Source organism: Hibiscus syriacus, unplaced genomic scaffold, assembly GCF_006381635.1.
Source record: "Hibiscus syriacus cultivar Baekdansim isolate YM2019G1 unplaced genomic scaffold, ASM638163v2 tig00110819_pilon, whole genome shotgun sequence".
NCBI classification, from domain to species: Eukaryota; Viridiplantae; Streptophyta; class Magnoliopsida; order Malvales; family Malvaceae; genus Hibiscus; species Hibiscus syriacus.
The window spans coordinates 636006-660974 of NW_024062875.1; the positions used below are offsets into that span (position 1 = coordinate 636006).

Consider the following 24969-nt stretch of genomic DNA (forward strand, 5'->3'; position numbering starts at 1 on the left):
CGTATTTAAACAAACATTTTCTATCTCGTTTTTAAAATTGTATCTTATGTGAGGTGTTTTTGTTTTATGTAATAAAAAGATATCAATTCAAAAATTAATATAAAATAAGCATTAAATTTGGCATTAAATTTTAAAAAAAAACGTGATATTTAGATTATAAAATTGAAAAATATTATTTATTATGTTTTATAAGATGAGTAAGAAGAATATTGAATGGAATGATGTTTGGTAGTACAACCGTTACAAAGTTGAGAATTTATAGGGTGACTTGGGGACATATGTCCCGTGATTACCTCTCCTCGTGTCCACGCTTGACAACGACTATACCGAAAAGCAAATATTCGAAAACGGCGCCGTTCCTCTTAGAGTTAATTTCTTTTACGTTTTACCCCACACACAGTTCCTCACTCACTCCTCGGCCTGTTTTAGCAGATTATAGTCCTCACAAATTCAATCGAGAAACGCAAAAAGAATCTGAGAAATCCCATTTCTTCTATGTGCTGATTCCTTCGTTAAAATTGAATTTCTTTTTTGGTAGAGAGAAGGAAAAAAAAAGGAGTTTGAATCCGTTGACTGATTGATTGATTGAGCGGTAGATCATCATCAACCCAACGCCTTGAAAAGGTACTGTTACTTCTTTTTTCAACTTTTTGTGTGGAATAATGCTGAAAAAGTTTATTAGCTTTTGAGTTTCTAGCTCGGCGGTGAAAATTTGCGAGATCTGCAACTTAATTAGGCTTAATTGGGTAGTAATTATTGTAATTTACAATAATTAGACTTTAATCCGGAGCAGTTTATTAATGGAAGGACCTGAAAAGGTTATCCATAAATGAACAACAATGGAAATAAATTATGGGTTTTCCCTTTTTTATTTAATTTTTATATGGAAAGTATGAATTCATTTTTTTTTCATTGCCATCTTATTGATGACTAGATGATGATTTGCAAGGGAGTATGAGAAGTGATAAGGTTGATGGAGAATATGTGGCTGCTTCACTTGGCATTAACAAAGTGACATTGTCTTTTGAATTTTGAACCCAAGATTGAAACTTCGAAGGTTGGTTGACAAATTCTTTTGATATTTTTAGTGAACTGAAAATGGCAGTATCTTTTTTTTTTTTTAATTTCAGTTCTTATAATTACTCCTTTGTGATCAATTTTAACTATATTATACTTGTTTGATGCTTCTAATTTATAGGATTATCGAAATTAGGGTTAAAATTGACTGTTAACATGGAATTTAGGCTTGTTTTGTGTATGGGCAGCACAAAAATCGGCCAAATACGTTTTGGAGTTTTAGTTATCTCATAAATCAAATTGACAATTCAACTGTACCTAGCGCCCTGAGAACACTGGGTTAGCCATGTTGTCTTTGATGCTTTTGTGATTTATTTATTCCATAATTTGTTGTTTAATGACAGGCTGGTCCTTTCAATTAGGTAGAAATTTCAGTTTTAATAGCTCATGGGACTGCCCCTTTCTTCTACTGCTGGTTATGGTCTAATTTTGTTCAGTGATATCCTTTCTTTTGTGGTATTAAGGGAGTTTCCTTGAAAATAATACCAATTTTGACCAGTCTGTCACCGTCAGTATCTTATAGATCATACTGATCATATTGTGAAATGGTATTCTTTTTTTGTAACATCTCGACACTTGTTACATTGATTCTTGGATATGTATCATATCAGCTGGATGCTTACACATAGAACCAGATAGATAGGAATTACTATCAGTAGTACTGTTTTTCTTATTGCTTAGCATTCTTTAAGGTTTATTTTCCTCTAGAGTTTGTGAAGTATCATTTCATTGATTGCTACTATAGGATTTATTTTTCAAGCATTTTTTCTTGCAGGTCTGCCTTATCTAGTTGAGTTGTCATAGTTGATACCATGGGTGTCTCAGGAAAATGGATCAAAGCATTGGTTGGCTTGAAAAAAACAGAAAAATCACAATCTTCAAAGAAGGGAGAAAATGTTAGAATGAATGTTCTTTTTTCATTTTTAAATTTTTTATCCTTTTGGGAATTTAGATTTGGGTATGTTTATGTGTAATCTCATGTGCACCTATTTAAAATGATGAAGCGATGATATATTTTCCAAGTATCTACATATCCTGTGTGCATTAAGTAAGAGTTCATTCTGTGGATTAATTCCTGTTTTCTGGACTTGGGCACAGTTGACTAATCTGGTGTAAAGGAGACGGTGTTTTGTTGTAATTTTAGATTCAACGATTATCCTCGTTAGCTAAAATAAATATGATTTTTGTTCTCTTCATTCATCCTTGTGTATGATGCTATGTCATTATCAGAATGATTTCACACTTGATTATGCTTATTCCCATTTATCTGGTCTTATTGTGGCTTGTAGAAAGCAAACATGATTTGATACCCGCCATAGCAGGACTTCATCCTTAAAACCTTACTATGAAGCATCATAGTTTCATTGATAGGGACAGAAGTGTGGGCTCGTTTCTCTTTGCTTGTATAATTTCAATATCAAAGATCCATTGTCAATGTTTAGCTACAACTTAGAAAAAATTTCCGGGGCCATTGCATAATAAATGTTGCTATTTGTGATTTTGGTCTCATGAAAGTGGCAATTCTGATTTGTCTGTGGTGGTGAAGTCATCAAATTTGTGCATTCTAGAATAATCTTCATGCCTTTTGTGTGTTGTGTGTACATACATATACATATATATTATTTTAGCACATAAAGAAGTTAGCACTTAAATGAGATTGACCTGAAGTATAATACCATTTTAAGCATGTTTTTAGTTAATATTTATGGTCTTTGGCTGTTACAGAGGGCAGCTACTAGCAAATTCCGTCACCGAAGAAAGCATTCTGTCGAGGTTGATACAGATAAACTTCAAGAAGAGTTGGATCAGAATGATGTGCCAATAGCCAGAGATGCTAATACTCATGCAACTGCAGATTCTGCTGGCACCCCTTCTGGTTCTCTTCAAGTGTGTGATGCAGCTGTTAATGAACTTTCTAGGGAAGAATGGGCTTCCACAAGGATACAAACAGCCTTTCGTGGGTTTCTGGTATTGGTTTCACTTTTTCATCTCTTAGCCATGTCAATTGAGAATTTAAAATACTCTTTATGCCGAAGTTGTTTGGGATGGTTGTCTTTCATAAAGTTTAAGACAATAGTTGTAATTTTTATTGGACCTTTATTTTGAAAATGGAAGTGCCATTTCTAGGTTATACGTTAAATGAATGTTCTTAAAATGTTGAAAATATCTCTTATTTTGGGTAATGGATAACTTGGGACTTTCAAAAATGGAAGTAAAGACTAAAAGAATGAGTTGGATGGTGTTGCCTTTCTTTGGATCTATAGTGAGTGAATTTTAGTAAGCACTCATTTTTACACATGTATTATGTATCCTGTATGTGTGTATGTGGATGTGGTTTGTTTATTCTTATATATATATAAGGTGCTACAGTATTCTAATCACTGATGCATGGTCTAACTTTGTTCGTGTCATATTTCTTCATTTTGATCAAATCATAAATTCTTTTGCGGTTTGAAGGCTATTTTTTAATAAAATATATCGCATTTGTTCCTAACTGCGTAGAATATGAGTTTTTTCTTAACAGGAAAGGCCCAGCTTGTAATGATTTACCTTTCACCTGAACTGTAATTGAATAAGTAATTTAACTTTAATTCTTCTGACTGATGAAATTGAAATTTATTCTACTTAAATGTCAGGCTAGAAGAGCTTTGCGAGCCTTAAAAGGATTAGTGAGGCTGCAGGCCCTTGTTAGGGGTCATGCTGTAAGAAAACAAGCTGCAATGACTCTTCGCTGCATGCAAGCTTTGGTGAGAGTTCAGGCTCGTGTAAGAGCAAGGCGTGTTCGATTGGCATTAGAAAGTGAAACTACCCAACAGAAACTTCAGCAACAACTTGCAAATGAGGCTCGCGTCAAAGAAGTAGAGGTGAGGAACATTAAATGTTAGTCCATTTATTTATCTCAAACATCAAAACTATTTATTCACAGGCACACATGAAATAGAGTTGAATTAATGCATGCTGGCTGGCTTGTTCTGTGTTTGTGTACATGTGTCTGTATTCAGTCATTTTCTCAAGAATTAAGTTTTAGGATCTCGAATCTCGATGTAGCCCCCATATTCTTCTATTGTGTCAAGCCGATGAATTACATTATTCGTGTGAGTCAAATCTCCTTTAGAATGCAACTGGACTTCAGGCAAAAATTTGCAGCTTGTAAATTGGCTCAAGAATGATGATAAATTTTCAATGTTATTTCATACCTAGTTTTTTTTTTTGATAAGAATTTCAGGCCTCGCTAAAAACCTCCTCCTTGGTTGAAGGTGCTTATAGATAAGCTCCTTAACCAGCGGAAGGAGGAAAAGAGTGCCTTAGGATTTATTGAACGAAACTATAAAATACATAAGATACATCCTTAGAAGTAAATTAAGACAGACAGGTCAACACGAGGCAACCTTGTGACCTATAAACATCAACATTCAATCAGCCAATTCCTTCTTTAGCTAAGGCATCAGCCTCTAAGTTGGTTGTCCTGCTTACCCATCTAACCACCCCATCGAATATATTAAGCCAATGAACAATGTCTCTAACCAAATAAGCATAAACATCAGGACAGAATTCAACCCCCTTAACCCAATCCACTGCTATCTTGCTGTCACTTTCAATAATCAACCTGTCCTGTATCCTTTCTCGGCACTCAGCATAGAATAGAAGCCCCTTTTGAATGAGGTTATCAATCCTTTTCATATATTCGAGGCATAAATGTTGGTAGTTTGCTGAATGCTTCATATGACTTCTGATTAAATGCAGGAAGGGTGGTGTGATAGTATAGGATCTGTTGAAGAAATTCAAGCCAAGTTACTAAAGAGGCAGGAGGCTTCTGCTAAACGTGAGAGAGCCATGGCATATGCTCTGGCTCATCAGGTAAAAATATGATAACAATACTGTTACTAAGCAGCAAATTTTGCAGTCCAAGGACACTTTTATTATTTTGGGAATGAATGTGGCTTACCCCTCAAAGCAGTGCTCAGATTGCATGAGGGAGAAAAGAGTTTTCAATGTTGCAATACATCTATTAAATTGAAGTGAATTTTACCATATCAGTTGAGTTAGAAATGGTACAATGGGTAGTTATAACATGCTCATGCATGCTTATTGTACTCGGAGCATGGAGCTTTTGATTAGTCTTTAAACTATCTGATAAAATTCTCTTGGCTGTCTTCCCTACTTTTTTTTATTTGACCTCCACTTTTTAAAAATTTGATCAGTATATTTCTGCGCTAAAACTTTGTTGTCTCCTATTACCACTATATTTGATATATCTATGGTCTTTTATTCAATAATTGCATGTGATTCTCTTCAATTGTGTATATATGCTAGAACTCATCTGTAAGAATAGGTGTCATTGGAATGATAACGAGAGAGCTCAGTGTAAATACTGTTTTTTTTTATCAAAGGAGAAGACATATAAAGAGAGAGAAAGAGGAAGGTTGTGGATAATTGGGCTGTCTTATTTTTTGCTACTTTTGCAACTTTGTTTTGTTGTTTACTGATGGAAACTTAATAATTTGCTACAAAATAAAATCATATAATAAATTAATCCAATATGCACAAATGACTAGAAAAATCAAATGGCAATTAAAAGGAATCCATATTATATATATATTCATCAACATTATTGTTTGATTCTTCTTGATAATGACATTTGCATCATTTTCATGTTCTGTTTTGTTAATGTTCTTGAGGGTTGAACGTCTGCTGTTTAAAATTTCAGTTTTGATCTTGGTTAATATTGTTACCCGGTCAATATCTCTCATCTCTCAAGCATTTGTTATTAGCATCAACATCCTCTGACAATTGATGTTGGATGCCAAAATCTTGTATAAAACTGTTTAATTCCTACTAATCACCTGATTCTTTGATTGTCCGATTGTACTGATCTCTAATAATCATGTCAATGGCTGATCTCATTTTAGCTAGTGTTAAAGAATTGAGACCTGTTTGTGCAGTGGCAAGCAGGATCAAGACAGCAGTCCATGCCTGCTGGGTTTGAACCAGATAAAAGCAGCTGGGGTTGGAACTGGCTGGAAAGGTGGATGGCTGTACGTCCATGGGAGAATCGTTTTCTCGACATTAATCTTCTAGATGGAGTAATGATATGCAAGGATGGTTCTTCAGAGGGAAACAATGGTGCCAATTCTCAGATAAAACCTGCTATCAAGAAGCCAGCTGCATCAAATCTTCATGCTAATCTAAAGACAGGTCCATTGTATTCTGGAGGGAGTGATTCTTCACCTGGAAAGTCAGCAAATGTGCTAGAAACGGTCAATGCATTATCTTCCAAGCCAAAATCCAAACCAGTCCTTGAAGATTTGGTTGAAGAAGCTGGCACAAGACCTACTATTACTTCAAGATCTCGAAGCAATCCTAAAGAGAGGACCATAAAGTCAGATAAACAGCCAAAGAAGAGATTGTCTCTACCTAACAGTGGTAAGTTCCAAAAGACGTAGGTATATTCTCCTTGATGTAACCCTCTTCTGGAGAATAAAGTGGAGTGGTAATTGGTCATGCTAGTTTGTCGCCTATGGTAAATGCATGATAATTTTCGACCGCCTGCTGCCTGATTTTTAACATTAAATTTTCTGGTTTATGCCGGTGGTTGTCAAAAGAATTGCATGATGTAAGAATGTTGCTCTGAAACACTATTCCATGAAGCCTAATGATTATCATTGTTGTTTGCGGTTCTATGTTTACTGATAATTTTAGGTTTGACCAGGTTCTATAATGCACAATGATAGTGTCCCTCTTGCGTTCATTGTGCATTTTGCTAATTTATTGTTTCAATGGTTTGGTCTGAGCAGGGGGAGGTAACGGAACTGAAACCAGCAGGCCTGGCAGAACTGCTGCAAAAGCAACACCAGGCTCTCACAAGCCAATAAAGGACAGGTCCAAGTCGAACGGACAAGGGGACTCGAATCCTGCAAAAAATATGGCACAAACTTTTGATATTTAAGTATCTTGAAGACAAACCAATTGGGTTGCCATCCACCCAGGTCTTGTGTTAGTATGTATATGCGTATCGAATTACAGCTTGAGATGCAATGGTTTTATTTTTTTATTTTACTGTCATAAAATTGAGTGGCTCCGCTGAGACGGGGAGCAGTTGCTCCATCTTCATGGCAGAGTTGAGATTGGGTTGGTTTGGTTTGTCATGGGAATAAGTCATTAAGGTCGGGAGATTTGTTGATGATGTAATGAGCTGTGATTAAATGTAACAAAAACTTATTTGTGTGAATCAACCAAAACCATGTTTTAAGTCTGGTTTGAAAATTTTACAGTTTTTACAAGAATTGATGACATGGTCTCTGTTCTGTTATATTGTAAAATTCAGATTTGATTGTTGGCAAAGATGATCATGAATTTCGAATTTAAACCATAAAACATATATAAACGATTATAAGTTAAGGATATATATTAACAAGAAAGTGAGCTCTTTTTAACATAAATTGATCAGTTTCTATTTGTGCAAAGAATTTCTACCTCTACACCATTTAATTCCTTTGTTCCTACCTATAAACCCTCTAACAGTCAATGGCGTTTTATTAGTTTTTTTCATACGAACTTGCAAGACACGGTTCTTCTCCTCTATAGTCTTGCAAGTACAATATTTGCAAACAGTGAAAGGACTATGCTCTAATTGTTGTATCTCCATGAAATTGCAAACTGTGTCCGTGGTCGAAGATGAAAAATATGCTAGAGTCGACGGCATCGGACACACCCCAGCACCATCCTCGGTCCGCAACCCAACCCTTTCACATTCTTCTCATTTTCCCCTTGAAATTATCTTTTCTCACAACAATGAGAAAAGAGGAGCAAGAATCTGGAAACTTGTGCGGTTTTCAGCAATTCAAGAAGCAAGATTTGTGATGCCAAAGTATAGACTCTTCTGTTGAAAGGCATTGATGGCATAATCAACCTGAAAATGACCAAGTGGAGACTTGAAGCGAAGACCGTATCCGAGTCCAACTCCAGATCCTGGTTTGCCTTGTCTCAATGCTGGATTTCCTGAAACTCGTATATTAATCCGGCCATAAGTAGGTAGCAGTTCTACTTCACTGGTGAATTAGTGATAATGGCAGCTTCTGTAAAATGAAATACTACAAAAAACGATAAAAGCTCCGTTCCTCGCACATTCTTATCTTCTAGAATAACTAATCAATTCAGTTCTTGGATATTTTCCATTGCTTGGCATTTTCGAGACCATCTACAATAGATTCTTCTCATAAATAAAAATGGGCAACAGTATAGTTGTTCCTAGAGTTGCAAGAATGTCAAAAAGAGTAACAATTAGAAGATATAAGCTAAGTTCAGAGACTTAAGGCATATAAGAAGCAATTCAATGCGAGATGATAACTGTTCATGATGCAAACCTTGATGTGCAAGCAAAACAGATTAGAGAAATAAAAGACTTGGATGCTTTTGATAATCAAAAGAACTATTCAAGAGAAGAATATGAAGAGGTCATAGTCGTATGATAAATAAAAAAAATGAAGCAGATGCTTCATGAGCTTAGAAAGACAAACCATGCTATTTTAAACATGTTATATAAAATGCAACTATTTAACTAACAAAAGATCGGAAACAATGTTTAGAAAAATTCTAGAAGCATAAGACTTGATTATCATTAAGATGGTAAGCAAGTGGATGAATGAGACTCACCAGGTACAAGCCGACTCGAGCCCAAATCAGTTCTGCGGTCCAGGAAAACAGAACCTTCCAACATCTTGCACTGGATGCAGCAAAAATAAGTCAATACACATGCAATGACATGACAATGACATAACCAACACTTTATACTCACAGATTTCAGAATAGAATGTACTTCAATATAACTTGCATACACAACTCCATCATTATAGATTTTAAAATAAACATTAGGTTACATAGGAATTAAATTTCCAGGGATAAAAATCAGTGTTACCGGTGACTCCCTATAATTCATTTATTCAGTTTTCAGTTTGGTTTGGTTTCTAATTGCTCTCTTAATCTAACATCTATCTTGGAAGTTAAGAAATCCCATGCAATACGTACAGCAGTATGGATACGTACAGCAGTATGGCTGTTAAACATACTTGTTAAACAGCTATCCGAGATAATTGACATGGGGAAGATAATTGACATGGGGAAATACCAAATAAAGATTCTTAGAACGCATTGCCCCCATATAATTATAAAGCAATTACATACCAAAGGAAATGTCACTTCAGTATTAGCAACCAAACATGATCTTCCTGATCCAACAGCACCTACACCATACCCTCGCACGATACCTAGACCGCCGATTGCAAATGCTTGATATGGAGCCATATCTCCTACAATTGAACCACCCGTCAAGTTGTCGTGGGAAAATGTAAGAATTGAGCGAATTAAAAAATTATGTAACACCTAATCTAGTGCTGGATTCATGAACTATTCGAAGTCAAGCCAGGAATTCCAATAAATTTTCTCTGCACCGATGGAGGAGAGGGGAAAGGAGGGGAATGACAACTGCAACATTACTTGCCTTGTCAAGAGAAAAGCTGGTCCAAGTTTGATGCCCTTTGATGCAACAAATTTGAAACGGTTGAAGATTAAACACTTGGATAGAACTGGAATCCCTTGCTCTATTTGCATAGTAAACTGAAATAAGCAGAAATGTCCAGTTAGTGCCCTTATTCAAGACACATGAAAGGCATATCTCAGTAAGGATGTTACAGTAGAAATGAGTAAATTACACGAGAAAAACAGCGATCGTTTGCCTTTGCATATTGAGATTCTTGCTTTAAGACTATCATACTGTCGTGAGCTTTGCCACTGCGCAAGAATTAAATTATTGCCAACAATCAGTTCGTCATATTGTTGAGAATTGGAAAAGTAGTCATCTTTACCTGCAAGTGATGGGAAAGCCGTCAAGATCTCTGGTAATGGAGCAGCCATCATCACTCAACAGACGAAAATTCTGTAAGGTGGAAATCCATATGTAATTACATTTCTTTGAGAGGAAAATGATGATTCTGAGGCTACTAATGAGTATGACTGTACTAAGTATTGTCCAAAACCTCAAATTTTATGCTTGTCGTGCTACTCCATTTAGAACTTGCAGGTTCATTTATATCCAATCCAACTGACAATCGAGACAAATTCACGCCTCCACTCCCTGAACGAGAGAAATTATCCACAGGTAAACCATGGACCCCAATCTCAGGTGAAAGTGAGTGCTGGGACAAATAATTATAAATTAGAACTAAATCCAAATTCCAACCTCAACTATTCGGTTTTGTTAATTAGAAATTAACAGCAATCTTAATTATGATGTAAACTTTTCTCTTTGTATCTTTCTTATCTACAAAATCAATGAGAAAAACAACTAAAACAACATCAACCACATACCTGCATGACAAAACATTGTTGAGCAACCCATTGTGGTCGAGGCCTGCGGTAAGCTACAAAAATATTTGAATCATATAACCCCTTATCCCAGGATACATCAAGCTTCTCGTTTCCACCAAATAAATTTGGGTGTTTGATGCAAAGACTGCAACAAACACATTGGACCAGTTATTTGACTAATACCCAGAATCTAAATTCAATAGCCACCCAACTCAATGAGTCAAAAAAACTGTCTCTGTAAACACAATTTGTGCCCCAATTTGCTATCCCAGATAAGGTAAAGATAGAGATAACAAATATCAAATTCACCACGAAAAAAAAAACTCCCGGTGTTATCCACATTCTAGTCATATCTTCTATATCCACATTTTGTCACCAGCCAAAGAAGTTATCTTTATTAACAGTCATGAAACAAGAGAAAAACAAGCATGAAATTATCACCTAAAATGAAAATCAATAGCTAACAATTACTAGGGAAAGAGGACTCCCGGTGTTCCTGCAAGACAGTAAATCGAAACAATTTAATCAATCACCGAAAACCCATTAATTAAACTCCCATAAAAATTGAAGCATGCAGTAAGAACCTTAAAGAAGGAAGCATCATAGAAGCACATAGCTTGTGGGTGAAATCAACATTAACATCAATCTTGGCTGTCATTACAAAAACAAAAGATTTATAAAAGCATTAAAAACAAAAGTCCTCGTTTTCAATGAAAATGAAAAAGAAGCAATAAATGTGACTGTCACCTTAATCCCAAAGAAGGGAGGGAAAAAGAACTGACCTTTGCCTGCATGGATGCTCTTCTGAGCCCCCATAGAGTTAGGGATGGAAAAAACATTAAGGAAAGGAAATTGATATGGAAAATATCAAAGACGCAACAAATAAGAAGAAAAACTAGAGTCGCGTGTGACGTTTTTTTCTCTTTCTTTGGTGAAGGAGAAAGAAGCCTTATTTTTGTATTTCTTCGAGTATTTTCTCATTTTCTCGACCCAAATGCCAAAGCTTGAAGTTTGTTATCTGCTTTGCCTCTTCTTTTGTCCTACTTGCGCGTGGGGTTTGTCCTCTATTCTTTACAATATTTTTACTCATTCAGTCATTTGATTCTTTGTTATTTATCCCATTTTTTCATTTTTTTCTAATTCAAATATTTTTTTAAACTTATCCAAGATTTTAATTTTATTCTGTAATGCTTTTAAAAAATTATTTTAGAATTAAAATATTTTTTCATCAAAATCAATACAGAATAAATAGTTTTTTAAGTAAAAAAAATATTCAAGATTTAATCTTTCAAAGAGTTTATTAATTGAGCCCATTTGAACTGGATATTGAGGTTGGGTTGGATTGGCCACCGGGCTAATAATCTCAACCCTTTTATGGTACTGGTCCAGTCTCTGCCGACTCTAAGAGCCTCCCCTTGCAACTTCATCTTCTCAACTCCGACTAAAGATGGGGAGAATGAGAAGTCAGGTGTAGGGAGAGCCCAGGTGAAGCATCACAGTTCAATGATACAACAAACCAAAGAGAAGGGGAGGTTTTATAAGAGCCAGAACAAGAAGGTATTGGAATCTGTAACTGAAGTTAGCAACATTGATGCTGTCATCGAGCAGGCCGAGGAAGCTGACCAACTCTTCTCTGTCCACCACCCCACCCCACCCCTAACCTCCTCATCAATTTGTAAGCTTTTCCTGAGTATTTTTTTGTTTATTATTATGTTGGTTTAATATGTAGTTGTAAAAAAAGTAGACTTGATTTTTTTTAGTTAGTGAAAGTTTGGGTTTTTTATTTAAATATTTTTTCTTTTGTAGTAATTGGTTGGCTGTGTTTTTGGGCTTTGTTTGTTTTTACACTTTTCTCATTTCTATGATTTGTTTTTGTTGGTTATGGTTTTGAAGTTCAGGTTTTGATAGTAATAATATTTTAAGTGAGATTCATGGTTAAATGGTTTAAAATTGTCAAGCATTGTCAATGAATAAAAGAACAGAACAGCAGAAGATTGTTGCAGGTAAGTATCTTAATCATGTTTAAGTTGGACGTGTCAATCTTAGTTTTCGCCTTGTATGTTTAGTTTCACTACTTTTACTTTAAGAGCATTTTGTTTATAATGAGTGATTCGTGATCCTTTTCCTTAAGCTTTTGATACTTCTACCCAGTGGTTTATCTGTCATCGTTTTTTTTTTTGTTTACTAGGGATGCCAGTTCGAGCATCAGCGACATGAAACCTGAAGAAAGAACACAACAGCAGAAGAAAGAGGAGGCACTGCATGCGAACAGTCTCCAAGTTCTACTCAGGCATGACTTATTGTTTACCGAAACTTAAAACCAAAGTTTGTTTGTGCGATTAGAATCTAAAGAGTTGTTCTGTTCATATAGGCCACCATGGAATGCAGCAATGTCTGTTGAAGAGTTGGATGCGAACGAGAAACAAGCTTTCTTAGTTTGGCGACGGAGCTTAGCAAGGTTAGGTGACGAGTAATATGAACATAATCATCTTTTCCATCGTTTAAAAAGGTGTCCTTGAAAAGTATGTGATAAATACTGTCATAAATAAATATTTAATTGCACAAGGACAAGTTGATTAATATTGTCAAGAAGATACACTAGGGTAGGTCCAAATTCAGTGTTCAACCAGCTCAAACAAAGTAAATAGTAAGCCTGTTCACAGAAGAGAACATTTAGTATAGGATGTATTCATCATGCTTTATACATATATTTGCAGATATAAGCATATAGAGACTTGGATTAACTGTGTTCTCATGCCTTTGTATTTGTTGCGGTCTTGCGGACTTGAGGAGAATGAGAAGCTTGTTCTCACTCCATTTGAGAAGAACTTGGATATCTGGAGGCAACTTTGGCGGGTTCTTGAGCGCAGTGATCTGGTAAGATTTTTGTCTCTTGTAATGTATAATTATACATGTTATTACACATATGAAGTTGTAGTAGGATCTATGTTGCACAAACTCTTCCATTTTCTTGAAGTACTTGTGTCTGGCACTCGTGTTTGATGCATGGATATAGTGACATACTGACTTGAACTCCAAGGATCCTCCAAATACATGGAAAATCGTAGAAAAGTCTAACCTTACCCATTTTGGGTACATACCTATATACGATATCAACTCCCAAGTCTGAGCAACATAGAGTGGGATGATTTTCTTAAAGAAGCCTTGTCTAAGGCATGAAGCAGAATCAATACACCAGGGCGGAGGTGATAGATGCAAAAAATAAAAAAGGCCTTACTTAATGAAGCAAATCACTAATTTCTAAACTAAGAAGCATTATCAATCATCAGGTCCTAGTTCTTAAACCAACTAAGAAGGGCATTTTAGTATTTTTCCTACTAAGTTGGTGCCGCGTTGACGCTTGAAACCAACTCAATCATGGACTTTATATATAGTGTAGACACCCTTCACAAAAGGGAGGGGGGAAAGACTAGCATGGAGTGAAGGAAGGAGGGGGCTGGTGTGCCTTCCTGGAATTACCGTTTTAATTTTCTTGTTTGAAGCAAAGATAGAATTAACATGATGTGATATCTCATCTTTTCTTTCCCTAATTTGCTCATGGCTTTCTTTCTTATTTATCCTTTTGCCTTTTCAAGCTATGATATTTCTCTTACTGACATTCTGACCACAATATTTTCTTTCAGCTTGTGATGGTTGTTGATGCGAGGTATCCACTTTTTTACTGCTGCCCTGATCTTGAGGTAAGATAACAGTTTTCTTGTGCAGAATATGTATGCTAAAGCAACTTGTGGTAGGTGGAGCTTTTGCAAATTTTAGATCTCCTGATAAATTAATGAACATTCCGAGATGAACTTAGTTATTTGTTAAAGAAGAGGTGGGAGGGAATTTATTCATAGAGTATGGTGTGCTGCTTCTTGATGCTATAATGACAACTCTTGAAATTTTGAATGATAAAAGTTTAAGGTCTGTGCTTGATGTGAAGACTGTTGTTGATCTGCACGTGCAAGAGTAGGTTTCCGGTATTGAAGAGCAACTAGCATTATTTCTAGTGCATATTATTAAACAAATTCTAGGAAGTCCATCTTCAATAGTATTATTCCAAGTTTTGCTAGCATCTCTCCGATGTCGGATAAGCAAAGAAAGTAAGAGTCAATTGAAATGATATCCGATTTAATTTAACTATAATTGAAAAGTAGATGTAGGAAAGTTATCATTTATATATATACATAAGAAGATGTAAAATGTTGAACATGCTGTATTCCCTTATACTTTTCCTTCTTTTCATTTATGTATTTTTCTACTATTTACTTGGATGATGACTACATGAGTTTCTGACAAATTTGTTTCAATATAAGAATATGCTAAAGAGATCGACAAATATACGAGAACATTGCTTCTTGTAAACAAGGCAGATCTTCTGCCAGTTTCTCTAAGGTCAGTTTCAACTGTACTATTATCTCATCTGCTATGGGTTGGTTCCAGTTTTTCGACTGCTTACGGTGCTTATTGCTTTTGTTCTATGTAGGGAAAAATAGGCAAAATATTTCCGCTTTCATAAGATTCTCTTTGTATTCTGGTCTGCTAAAGCTGCTACTGCTGAATTAGAAGGAAAACTGCTTAATGACCGGTGGAAGACGCAAAATAGCATGCAAAGGAGTGATGATCATGAAACAAAAATATATGGTAGAGATGACCTCTTGGCATGTTTACAGTCCGAGGCAGAAGAAATAGTCAAGATGAGGAAATCAGACTCTGGTAACTCCAGGTTGTCCGATATTCAATCGCCTATAGACATTGCTGAAGGAACATTAGCACCAAGAAGTGTGATAGTGGGATTTGTGGGGTATCCTAATGTTGGGAAAAGTTCAACCATAAATGCTTTGGTTGGCCAGAAACGTACAGGCGTCACCTCCACTCCAGGGAAGACGAAGCATTTCCAGACATTGATAATTTCTGATGAACTCACTCTGTGTGATTGTCATGGATTGGTCTTTCCATCCTTCTCAAGTTCAAGATATGAGATGATTGCTTCAGGGGTGTTGCCAATTGACCGGATGACGGAGCACAGGGAGGCTGTGCAAGTTGTTGCTAATAGAGTCCAAAGGCATGTTATCGAGGATGTATACAAGATTAAATTAACAAAACCCAAACCATATGAATCACAGTCTCGGTTGCCTCAGGCCTCGGAGTTTTTAAGAGCTTATTGTGCTTCACGCGGGTATGTTGCCTCTAGTGGATTGCCTGATGAAACTAGGGCAGGTCGCCAAATTTTGAAGGATTACATTGATGGAAAGCTGCCTCACTATGAAATACCACCCGGTATGTCTGATGAAGATGGGGTGGAAGATGATGGGAAACCGAGCTCGACCGAAGTTCATGATTCAGATGCATCTTACGTTGAAGAATCGTTGGAAAACGGAACTGAAACTACACGCTTGTCAGAGCATGTACTAGACGATCTTAGCTCATTTGACCTGACCAATGGAGTTGCTTCCAAGAAGGAAACAGTTAATAAACCAAATGCATCCCATAAGCACCACAAAAAGCCCAAGGGGAAGAAGGATCGGTCATGGAGAGTTGGGAACGATGATGATGATGGAATGCCGGTAGTACGAGTCTTCCAGAATCTGGTGAATTCCGGTCCTCTTAATGGTTAATGAAGCAGCATTGTTTGAAGAAGTACTAGGATAAATCAGTGCCTTCCGTTTCTTAATTGTATGTTTCTTCTGCCATGGATGCTATAAAGTGTGTTTTGACATGAAGAGTATAGATATGAATTTGATATGAAATATGTTTGAAATGCAAGGTATGGGTATGTTTGATTATTAAAGATGTAGTATATCTCCTTCTACTTATGTGTCACGTAATCAAATTAATTACATTTAACGTTCTAATAACTAAAATGTTATAAAATATGAATTCGTTAAGTGACTTTAATAGTTAAAGGGAGCGTTGTTCTCCTTTGAGTTCGAACAGTTGCAGTTGCAGGGTGTATGCGTTGTTAATGGTTTAAAAAGATTATGAATAAATATTATCTTGTAATCATACTCAATACTGCAAAAATATTATAAACTGATAACATAAGTGATTAAAATATTATTTTTTAAATTCATTGAAAAAAAAAATAAACATTTATGAATTAAAAGTGACCATTTTAATAGTTTATCCTAAAAATTATAAAATATGATGAACATGTTTGATTTTAATGTGTTTCTCAATTTATATTTCTATATATATTATAGATTATGAATTAATTATATTTTATGAAAGACTAGCAATGGTATGTATGTATGTATCTCCCAACAAGTATTATCTAAGCACATGCCTTTGTCACGAAATTTGGATCCACCTCATCTGGACACTATCAATTGTCATATTAATCACTAAAATGAAAAAGAAACTATAATAATCTATTTAAAACACATTATTTTTTAAAATTTTATTTTAACTTTTATATTATGCAATACAATAAGAACTCAGTTCTGTTGACATTTTTTTGACAAAATCTTGAATAAAAATTTGGAAACTTTCATCCAATAATAACATAGTTAAGAGTTGACCCAAAACTGATTAAGAAGGGTTTTCTTGTTTATACCATTAAATTAATAATCAGTAAAACAATATAATATTAATAACAGTGAGAATAATAATACAAAAATCCAGCGAAAGCCAGCCTAACCCCATATGCATCTGTCAGGCAGAGAGGATGCGCCTTTTGTCAAACCTTGATGTATGGGAAATTACACTATTGTCCTTGACAAGTGACGTCGATTAGAGATTATTCTCTTAATAATAATCTTTTTCCTCCTTAAAAAATAAAAATTAGAAGATGAGTGAATAAGGAGTAATTGTTACGGCTTGTCATATGAGGGGTGTTCACCTAAGCAGAGGTAATATTTAGGAGTGTAAAAAATTGACCTGACCTATAAAATTGATTGAAATCGACTTTAGTTAAAATTGTTTTTGATTTGCGTTGTGACGATTCGAAACCGATTTGAGTCGGAACTGGTGTTGACCTGAACCCGAGTTGGACTTGGAAATTGTGGATCTGAACCCGACCTGCATCCTACCTGAGAACGATCTGAACCCGAATTGAACCGAAAATATGATACATGAACCCGAACTGCATCCGACTGATATGAACCTGAACCCGAGATTGACCTGGTAAATAATTGGTATTATCCGACCTGTTTTCAACCTGGCCTGTTATGAACCTGACTTGTAATTAACTTAACCTGTAAATTAAAGTGATATAATATTATCCTGACTTAGAAGTAATAAGTTACAATTAATATAAATTATGTTATTTTAAATTTATAATAAACTTATGATAATTAAATTTAGTTTTTATATTAATTATAATTCTTTATATTTTTTATAATTCTTATATTATAATTTGTATATTATAAATTTGATTTTTATATTAATTCAAATTATTTATATTATTTATAATTCTTATATTATAAATTTTATTTATAATCACTAAATTAAATTTAAATATTATCTTATTGAACATGATTTTATTAAATTATATATATTGAGTAAAAATATTCATAAATCTAATTTACTTTTAATGTAAAAATTGATTAATAATTTAAGTATAACTTAACTTGAAATTTTAAAATAAAAAAGATATTAGTTGAAATTATTAACTTATTAAAGATTTGAAACTTGAATAACAATACAAATACTAAAACAAAAAATTTATAAATAAAGTTAATTTTTATTACACTTGCAAACACTAAAATTATAATAAAATCAACTAAATAAAATAAATTTATGTTGGAATAAATTATCTCAGATCTTATAGGTAAGGTTCTTATAGTTAAGGTTTTACAAGGTTAAAAGCCTAACTATACTACCAAAAATATCATCATCGAACTTTTATACCTAAATGATGCCAACATGTTTAATTATGGGCAACTTTCTAACTTTAAAAGTCAAAATGCCACCAACATAATTTCACATGAGTAACTATTTAGATAAGAATTTATAAGGTTCAAAAATTGATTTAAGTCAGCCCAACAACAATAATTTACAAGGCATTAGTGAGTAATAGACAGCAGCAAACGACAAGCATCATTACATCGATTCAGTAAGCATCCTGCATTAAGAAAACATACAATCAGTGGTAAAGCCAAAGGGAATTCAATGACCAACAATGCCAAACATTTCCGACTTTATCAAGCCCTTACAATTCAAACATAAAGCCTACATTGAGATTCAACAAATAAGAACCACATAGGATATTGAGAAGCAACTAGAAACATACTCGAGATTAAGGATGGAGAATATTTAGCCAAAGAATAACTAATAAAAAGTAATCCCTCCATTTTTGTTTGAATAAAGTTTAGTTCTAAAACATACAAAGAGCATTATTTTCTACTTGTCACAGGAAAATTAATGAACCAACAAGCTAATAATAAGGTAAAATGACAAATTTACCAAATAAAAATGCAATAGAAAATAAGAATATGAATACGTCAACATAACAAAAAGATGAATACTGAATAATCTCTTCTTTGAATTCAACAGTAATCCAAAATAACTTTTCAGGATATTTATGAGAAACTTTGGTAAATGATACACAATGTGCCATAAATTTCGTTACTAAATAAGTTATCAATCATGTTACTCCCATATATGTGTAAAAAGGCAATCTTGGCAAGGAACTTTAAGAAAAGCAACCATAGAGCCAATCCAACAGTTAAAGAACAAAATCTCAGAGGATGTCTTACCGGAGAGTTCTTAATCTCTTGGAGAAACTCGGAAAGTGCTGAATCAGCTTGCTGCCGTATTTCACGATTTAGGACATTCATGCGTTCTCTCGACAATGGTATAAATTATTCAATACCGAAGATGGTTCCTAGAAAATTAAAACAAGACCTCTAAACATAAACAAACTATTTGCAACTTCATCATATTCATCACGAGCTGTTTGCAAATGCTGCAAAGTGAAAGTTTCACGGAGGATAATTTGACAAATTCGTCAAGCATAAGCAACAGTTACACATGCCTTATAAGAAGTTGAAGGCAATTAAAGTATACACTAATAAATAGACAATAAGCAATATACCAGAGGAAGAAAATCATCAACACGCATGGAGAAGCACATTAAAATTTATATGAGTTTTTACAAAATTAGATATCTACCGAGAAAAAGAAAAAGGGGAACTTGAAAGAAAGAAAAGTTGCCTCCATAACCATATGTGACATACGGCTCCACCTTCTGCAGCATCTCCGTCACACCCTCAGTTGCCTTCACAAACACACCACTAAAAACTTTCCTCAATCTCAACCTGTACAAGATGTTCCTAGTTTTTGGATGCATATCATTTTTGCTACAACAAAGGAGGAAAATCAGACTGAAAATTTAGGAAGCAAAAATATTGAAGAAGAACAAGATTCAAAACGTCACCAACCCTTGTATACGGATCACGGCCGGTCCTTACATTTTAGGGGCCCTTGGCAAACTAAAAGATAAGAACCCCTAAAAAAATAACTTAGGCCCCTAGTGTATAGTGGAGCATGGATATCTGCTCAAGTATTTATAATGGGCACTACTAAAGCTACCGCATATTACTAAGGACATCTCCAACGCTATGCTACAGGGAGATATTTCCACTGTAGCGTGCTCCAGCCCTGCGCCAGTTCCATCGCCACTGTGCAGATTTGCTACAATACCGCGCCACATCTAGCGCTGTACTGTAGCTCGCGTTAAATTTTTTTTTAGTTAAAATATATTAAATTATAAGATAGATAAAAATATATTTAAATTAGATAAATAATCATATTAATTTTTTTGTAATTTTTTGGATTTTTTTTTATTTTTTTATATTTGTAAAATTAATATTATAATAGTTAAATATTGTGAATAAAGTAGAGTTAGTGGTAATGTAGAGATAGCGCTGGAGATGAATTATTGTTTCATGTCTAGAGTAGAGATTGAGATGCGCTAGAGTAGAGATTAGGACTGAAGATGGCCTAAACATACCAAGTGTGGGGAGTATTACTAAACATATCATGTGTGGGCCCCATTTTCGATGATTGGAAAGAGAATCAGGCCTTACTTATATTCTTGTCATCTTCTTCAACACTACCCCGACACTAATTCCCTTTTATTTACCTAATTTATTCAAAAAACATTAATTATCGAAATAACTTTCATTCTAATTTATTTATTAAAAGGTAAAATTTATCGGATATATTTTTTTTATCAGATATATTTTTATTTATGTCACATGTTTCATTTATCGGACAAAAATTGGTTGTCTTTTTCTTCTTTGTCTTATCCTTGTTAACACAAGAATGCGTAAAAAGGGGCAATTGTAGACACTCGATTTTGTCCGGGTCGAAAAAAATATTTTAAATATTATTATTAGTATTTTTATTATTAATATTAATATTAATATTTCTTTATTAATTATTACCTAACCTAAAAACTCATTACCTATTAAATAATCATCCACTAAAAATTCGCTACCCATTAAATAAAAACCCACTAACTATTAAAGAAAGAAAACTTTATTAAAAAAATAAAAAAATAGTGTGTTTAATAGATTTATTGATATATTTAGGCATTTTTTTTATAACATGCATGCATATTACTAAACCCACATTACATAAACCAACGGTATTGTATTATAAAGACAAGTGGGGGCAAGTATTTATAATATGTATGACTTTAGGGATAAAAACGATATTATATTATAAAAAGTGTATTTTTTTAGGGGCCCAAGTATTTATAATATAATATGCATACATATTACCAAACCCACGTAACATAAACCAACGGTATTATATTATAAAGACAAGTGGAGCCCCACATCTGGTAGATTTAATAATATCGGGTAGTTTTAGTAGTGCTCAATAAAAAAATGGTGTTATATTAAACTTAGGCCCCTAAAAAATTTGAGATTTGCGATTTAGTCTAAAAAATTGATTTTTTAATTATTAAATTTAAAAATATTTTTAAGAATAGGCCCTTTCTAAACGTGGACCCTAGGCGGTCGCTCCTCTCGCCTACCCTCAAGGCCGGGCCTGATACGGATGATGACAAGTAACTTTGACCTCAATTTTGGTATCACCGACTTTGGCCTCTTTGCCCTCTGTTTCATTCTAATCAGATCCAACTCCTAAAACCCAAAAACATATTTAGATTACCTTAATTAGCTATCTTACTAAGTTGTACGTGGTATGAGAATTTGATTACTTGATATAGGGATAGGAGCTGGAAAAGCTTTTCCGGTGTCAGCGTCAAGCGCGGGCTCCACCTTTTCTGGACTTCCCCCACCGTCGTCCTGTTCGAAGTCCGAAAACAGCCCGTCCTTAGCTGTCGCGCTCCTTCTGCTATAGAAAACAGTCTCGGCATACTCCACCACGTCATGCGCCGCGGTAGTAGGAGTCAAAGCCAAAGCCAAATCCGGAGCCATGACCGAGAAAGAGGGAAAACGAAATAAAAGGGAGAGGTTTTGGATGTTGAGCGGGGAAGAAGAAAGACTGAAAATAAGGGAGGGAGGTTTTGGCCGGGAAAATAGTTAATTTTAGCGCCAGTTTTCAATCTTATCCTATAAAATTTATATTAATAAACTATTTATAATTAATATTAAAATAAGTATATATTATAATTAATATTAATATAATTAATATTAATATTAACTTATATTAATATAATATAATTTGTAATTTGTAATTTGTAATTAATATTAATATAAAATATAGTCTATAAAGTTAATATTAATATAAACTATATGTTATAAATTATATAGTATAGTTTATAAACTATAGTTAATATAATTAATATTAATATAGTATAGTTTATAAACTATATACTATATTAATATAAATTATAGTTAAGATAATTAACATTAATATAAACTATATAGTACATTAATATAAACTATAGTTTACAAATTATATACTATAGGTTATAAAGTATAAACTATATAGTACACTAATATAGTTTACATATACTATATAGTTTATATTTTATATATACTAATGAACTATATAATATATAGTTTATATATACTAATGAAATATATATAATGTATAGTTTATATATACCATATAGTTTATATGCACTATAGTATAAATTATTTTATATAGTATATAAATATCAACTATAGTATACAGTTTATATGATTTTTATATATAGTTCATATGTAAATTATACTATATAGTATATATACTTTATATATATAATATATAGTATATAAATATAAACTATAGTATATATATAGGTCATATGTAAACTATATAGTATATAAATATCAACTATAGTATATATATATAGGTCATATGTAAACTATATAGTTTATATATATAGTTCATATGTAAACTATGGTTCATATGTAAATATCAACTATAGTTTATATGTAAACTATAGTTAGTATATAAACTATATAGTTTATATGTAAACTATAGTTCATATATAATTATCAACTTTAGTATATATATAGTTCATATGTAAACTATATAGTATATAAATATCAACTATAGTATATATATATAGGTCATATGTAAACTATATAGTTTATATATATAGTTCATATGTAAATATCAACTATAGTTTATATGTAAACTATAGTTAGTATATAAACTATATAGTTTATATGTAAACTATAGTTCATATATAAATATCAACCTTTAGTATATATATATAGTTCATATGTAAACTATAGTTCATATATATAGTATATAAATATAAACTATAGTTTATATAAATAGTATATAAATATAAATATAAATTATAGTATGTAGTTTATATAAATATAAATATAAACCCTAAATCCCAAATTCAAATCCATAATCCCTAAACTATAAACCTTAAACCATAAACTCTAAACCATATATACTATATATAAACTATATAGTTTATATTAATAAACTATATAATTTATACAATATATATTATTTATAATTACACATAATATATAAACATAAATTGTATAGTTTATATATAATTTATATATAAACTATGTAGGTTCTATATAGTTCAATAGTCCATATATAAACTTTATAGTATTATAGTTTATACATGGTATATATAATTTATACATAATATATATATATATATATATATATATATATATATTAGTTGTTTTAATTTTTTTCTCAACTTTTAAAATGAATGCAATTTAGTCAATTTTACAATATTTTTCATATTTGATCCCTTTTGTGTTGTTTAATTTATTTAATTTTTTATTTTTAATTTCATATTTGTTCAATTTAGTCCTCCACATTTTATTTGCATCAGAAATTGATTCATACTTATTACTTATTTCTATTTATTAATTGGCCCATAACTTTTTAAATGAGTATAATTTAGTACACTTTTGTATTAATTTCAACCTCAATTTAAAATTATTTTGATTTGATCCCTTTTGCGTTGTTTAGTTTATTTAAATTTTTATTTGTAATTTTATATTTGTTCAATTTAGTCCTCCAAATTTTATTTGCATATGAAATTAACCCATACTTATTACTTATTTCTATTTTTAAATTGGCCCATAACTTTTTAAATGGGTATAATTTAGTACTTTTTTGTATTAATTTAAACATCACAATTTAAAATTATTTCGATTTGATCCCTCATCAATATGTGTTGTTTAATTAATTTAAATTTTTATTTGTAATTTCATATTTGTTCAATTTAGTCCTCTAAATTCTATTTGCATATGAAATTGATCCATACTTTTCACTTAATTCTATTTTTGTTGAGTTAATCGAATGACGAAATTGGCCAAGAGGGGGGTGAATTGGCAATAAAAATTTTGTGGAAGCTTTTGCAGAAAATTGAAAGTAATTGCACAGCGATTTACAGTGGTTCGACTTTCTCAAACAAAGTCTACGTCCACTACCTTAGCTATCCACACTAAGGATTTTCCAACAAATTCACTAATTTGTTCTTTCTTTTGAGGCCAAAGAGATAACCTTACAATTCCCTCAAGAGTATACCCCAACTCTTGAGAACACTCTTTTCTCAAAGAGAAGATTACAAATTTGCAAACTTACAAGAAAACCTCACAAGATAAGATGTTTGCACAATTCTAGAACAAAGAAAAGAACACTCAAAGATGAATACAACTGAGCACAAAAAGTATTCTTGAAAGCAAAATGAATATTGAATGAAAATGGGCTTGAAATGCTCAAACTTGAGGTTTGATGCTTTCTCTTTGATTCTCTCTTGATTCTAGTTGCTTGATGTTTCTTGTTGTTGATCAATGGCTTCTAAGCTTGCTTAAATACACCTTGGATCACTTCTGAACGTTGGGGATAATTAGAGAAGATATTATAGCCGTTTTAGTGTGAAAACATTTAATAAAACAGCTTGGACAGTGGGGGGAATCGATTCCCTCTCATAGGGAATCGGTTCCCTAAGTGTAAAATTCAAATATTTCGACCGTTGAACAAGGGGGAATCGGTACCCCCTTGGGGGGAATCGGTTCCCTCCGAGCATTCTGGAAATCTCGGAGCCAAACCATTCAGGGGGAATCGGTTCCTCCTATGGGGGGGAATCGGTTCCCTCTGAGTATTCTGGAATTTTTGGCTTTGAATTGGTTCGAA

The 24969-nt window shown here is 33.1% G+C and overlaps 3 protein-coding genes and 1 pseudogene across 6 annotated transcripts in view; 3 read left to right on the forward strand and 1 right to left on the reverse strand.

The window, feature by feature from the left end:
* LOC120142242 (protein STRICTOSIDINE SYNTHASE-LIKE 3-like) overlaps positions 1–19095 on the forward strand; it is a 28961-nt gene extending 9866 nt beyond the window's left edge. Inside the window, exons 5-7 of the mRNA XM_039156991.1 lie at positions 8936–8949; positions 14545–14549; positions 19081–19095. The gene's annotated coding sequence lies outside the window, so the exon portion shown is untranslated. The remainder of the gene's footprint in view (positions 1–8935; positions 8950–14544; positions 14550–19080) is intronic.
* Positions 425–7241, forward strand: LOC120142241 (protein IQ-DOMAIN 1-like). 4 transcript variants are annotated; one of them, XM_039156988.1, is made up of 8 exons: positions 425–624; positions 935–1057; positions 1853–1973; positions 2803–3045; positions 3714–3941; positions 4822–4935; positions 6021–6501; positions 6873–7241. In XM_039156988.1, exons 3-8 carry the CDS (start codon positions 1890–1892, stop codon positions 7022–7024), a joined length of 1302 nt encoding a protein of 433 aa, XP_039012919.1. In that variant the 5' UTR covers positions 425–624; positions 935–1057; positions 1853–1889; the 3' UTR covers positions 7025–7241. The 4 variants fall into 4 exon arrangements, with proteins under 4 accessions (XP_039012919.1, XP_039012917.1, XP_039012920.1 ...); XM_039156986.1 differs by having other exon boundaries at positions 950–1057; XM_039156989.1 differs by having other exon boundaries at positions 960–1057.
* Positions 7730–11414, reverse strand: LOC120142247 (outer envelope protein 39, chloroplastic-like). The gene is made up of 11 exons (XM_039156997.1): positions 11223–11414; positions 11025–11091; positions 10905–10936; positions 10441–10589; positions 10110–10268; positions 9939–10009; positions 9786–9864; positions 9575–9690; positions 9259–9406; positions 8731–8800; positions 7730–8076 (listed from the first exon to the last, which is right to left on the reverse strand). Exons 1-11 carry the CDS (start codon positions 11254–11256, stop codon positions 7919–7921), a joined length of 1083 nt encoding a protein of 360 aa, XP_039012928.1. The 5' UTR covers positions 11257–11414; the 3' UTR covers positions 7730–7918.
* LOC120142246 lies at positions 11804–16171 on the forward strand (annotated as a pseudogene).
* Positions 19096–24969: the final 5874 nt, after the last annotated feature.

What these genes read in the sequence shown, in the direction of transcription:
- LOC120142241 (XM_039156988.1), top strand. Translation starts at nt 1,890, where the DNA reads ATGGGTGTCTCAGGAAAATGGATCAAAGCATTGGTTGGCTTGAAAAAA. An exon ending in CTTCAAAGAAGGGAGAAAAT is followed by an intron (nt 1,974 to 2,802) that starts GTTAGAATGAAT and finishes TGGCTGTTACAG; the next exon opens with AGGGCAGCTACTAGCAAATT. An exon ending in CATATGCTCTGGCTCATCAG is followed by an intron (nt 4,936 to 6,020) that starts GTAAAAATATGA and finishes CTGTTTGTGCAG; the next exon opens with TGGCAAGCAGGATCAAGACA.
- LOC120142247 (XM_039156997.1), bottom strand. Translation starts at nt 11,256, where the DNA reads ATGGGGGCTCAGAAGAGCATCCATGCAGGCAAAG. An exon ending in ACGATCGCTGTTTTTCTCGT is followed by an intron (nt 9,691 to 9,785) that starts GTAATTTACTCA and finishes TGCTTATTTCAG; the next exon opens with TTTACTATGCAAATAGAGCA. An exon ending in CCAGCTTTTCTCTTGACAAG is followed by an intron (nt 9,407 to 9,574) that starts GCAAGTAATGTT and finishes TTCCCACGACAA; the next exon opens with CTTGACGGGTGGTTCAATTG.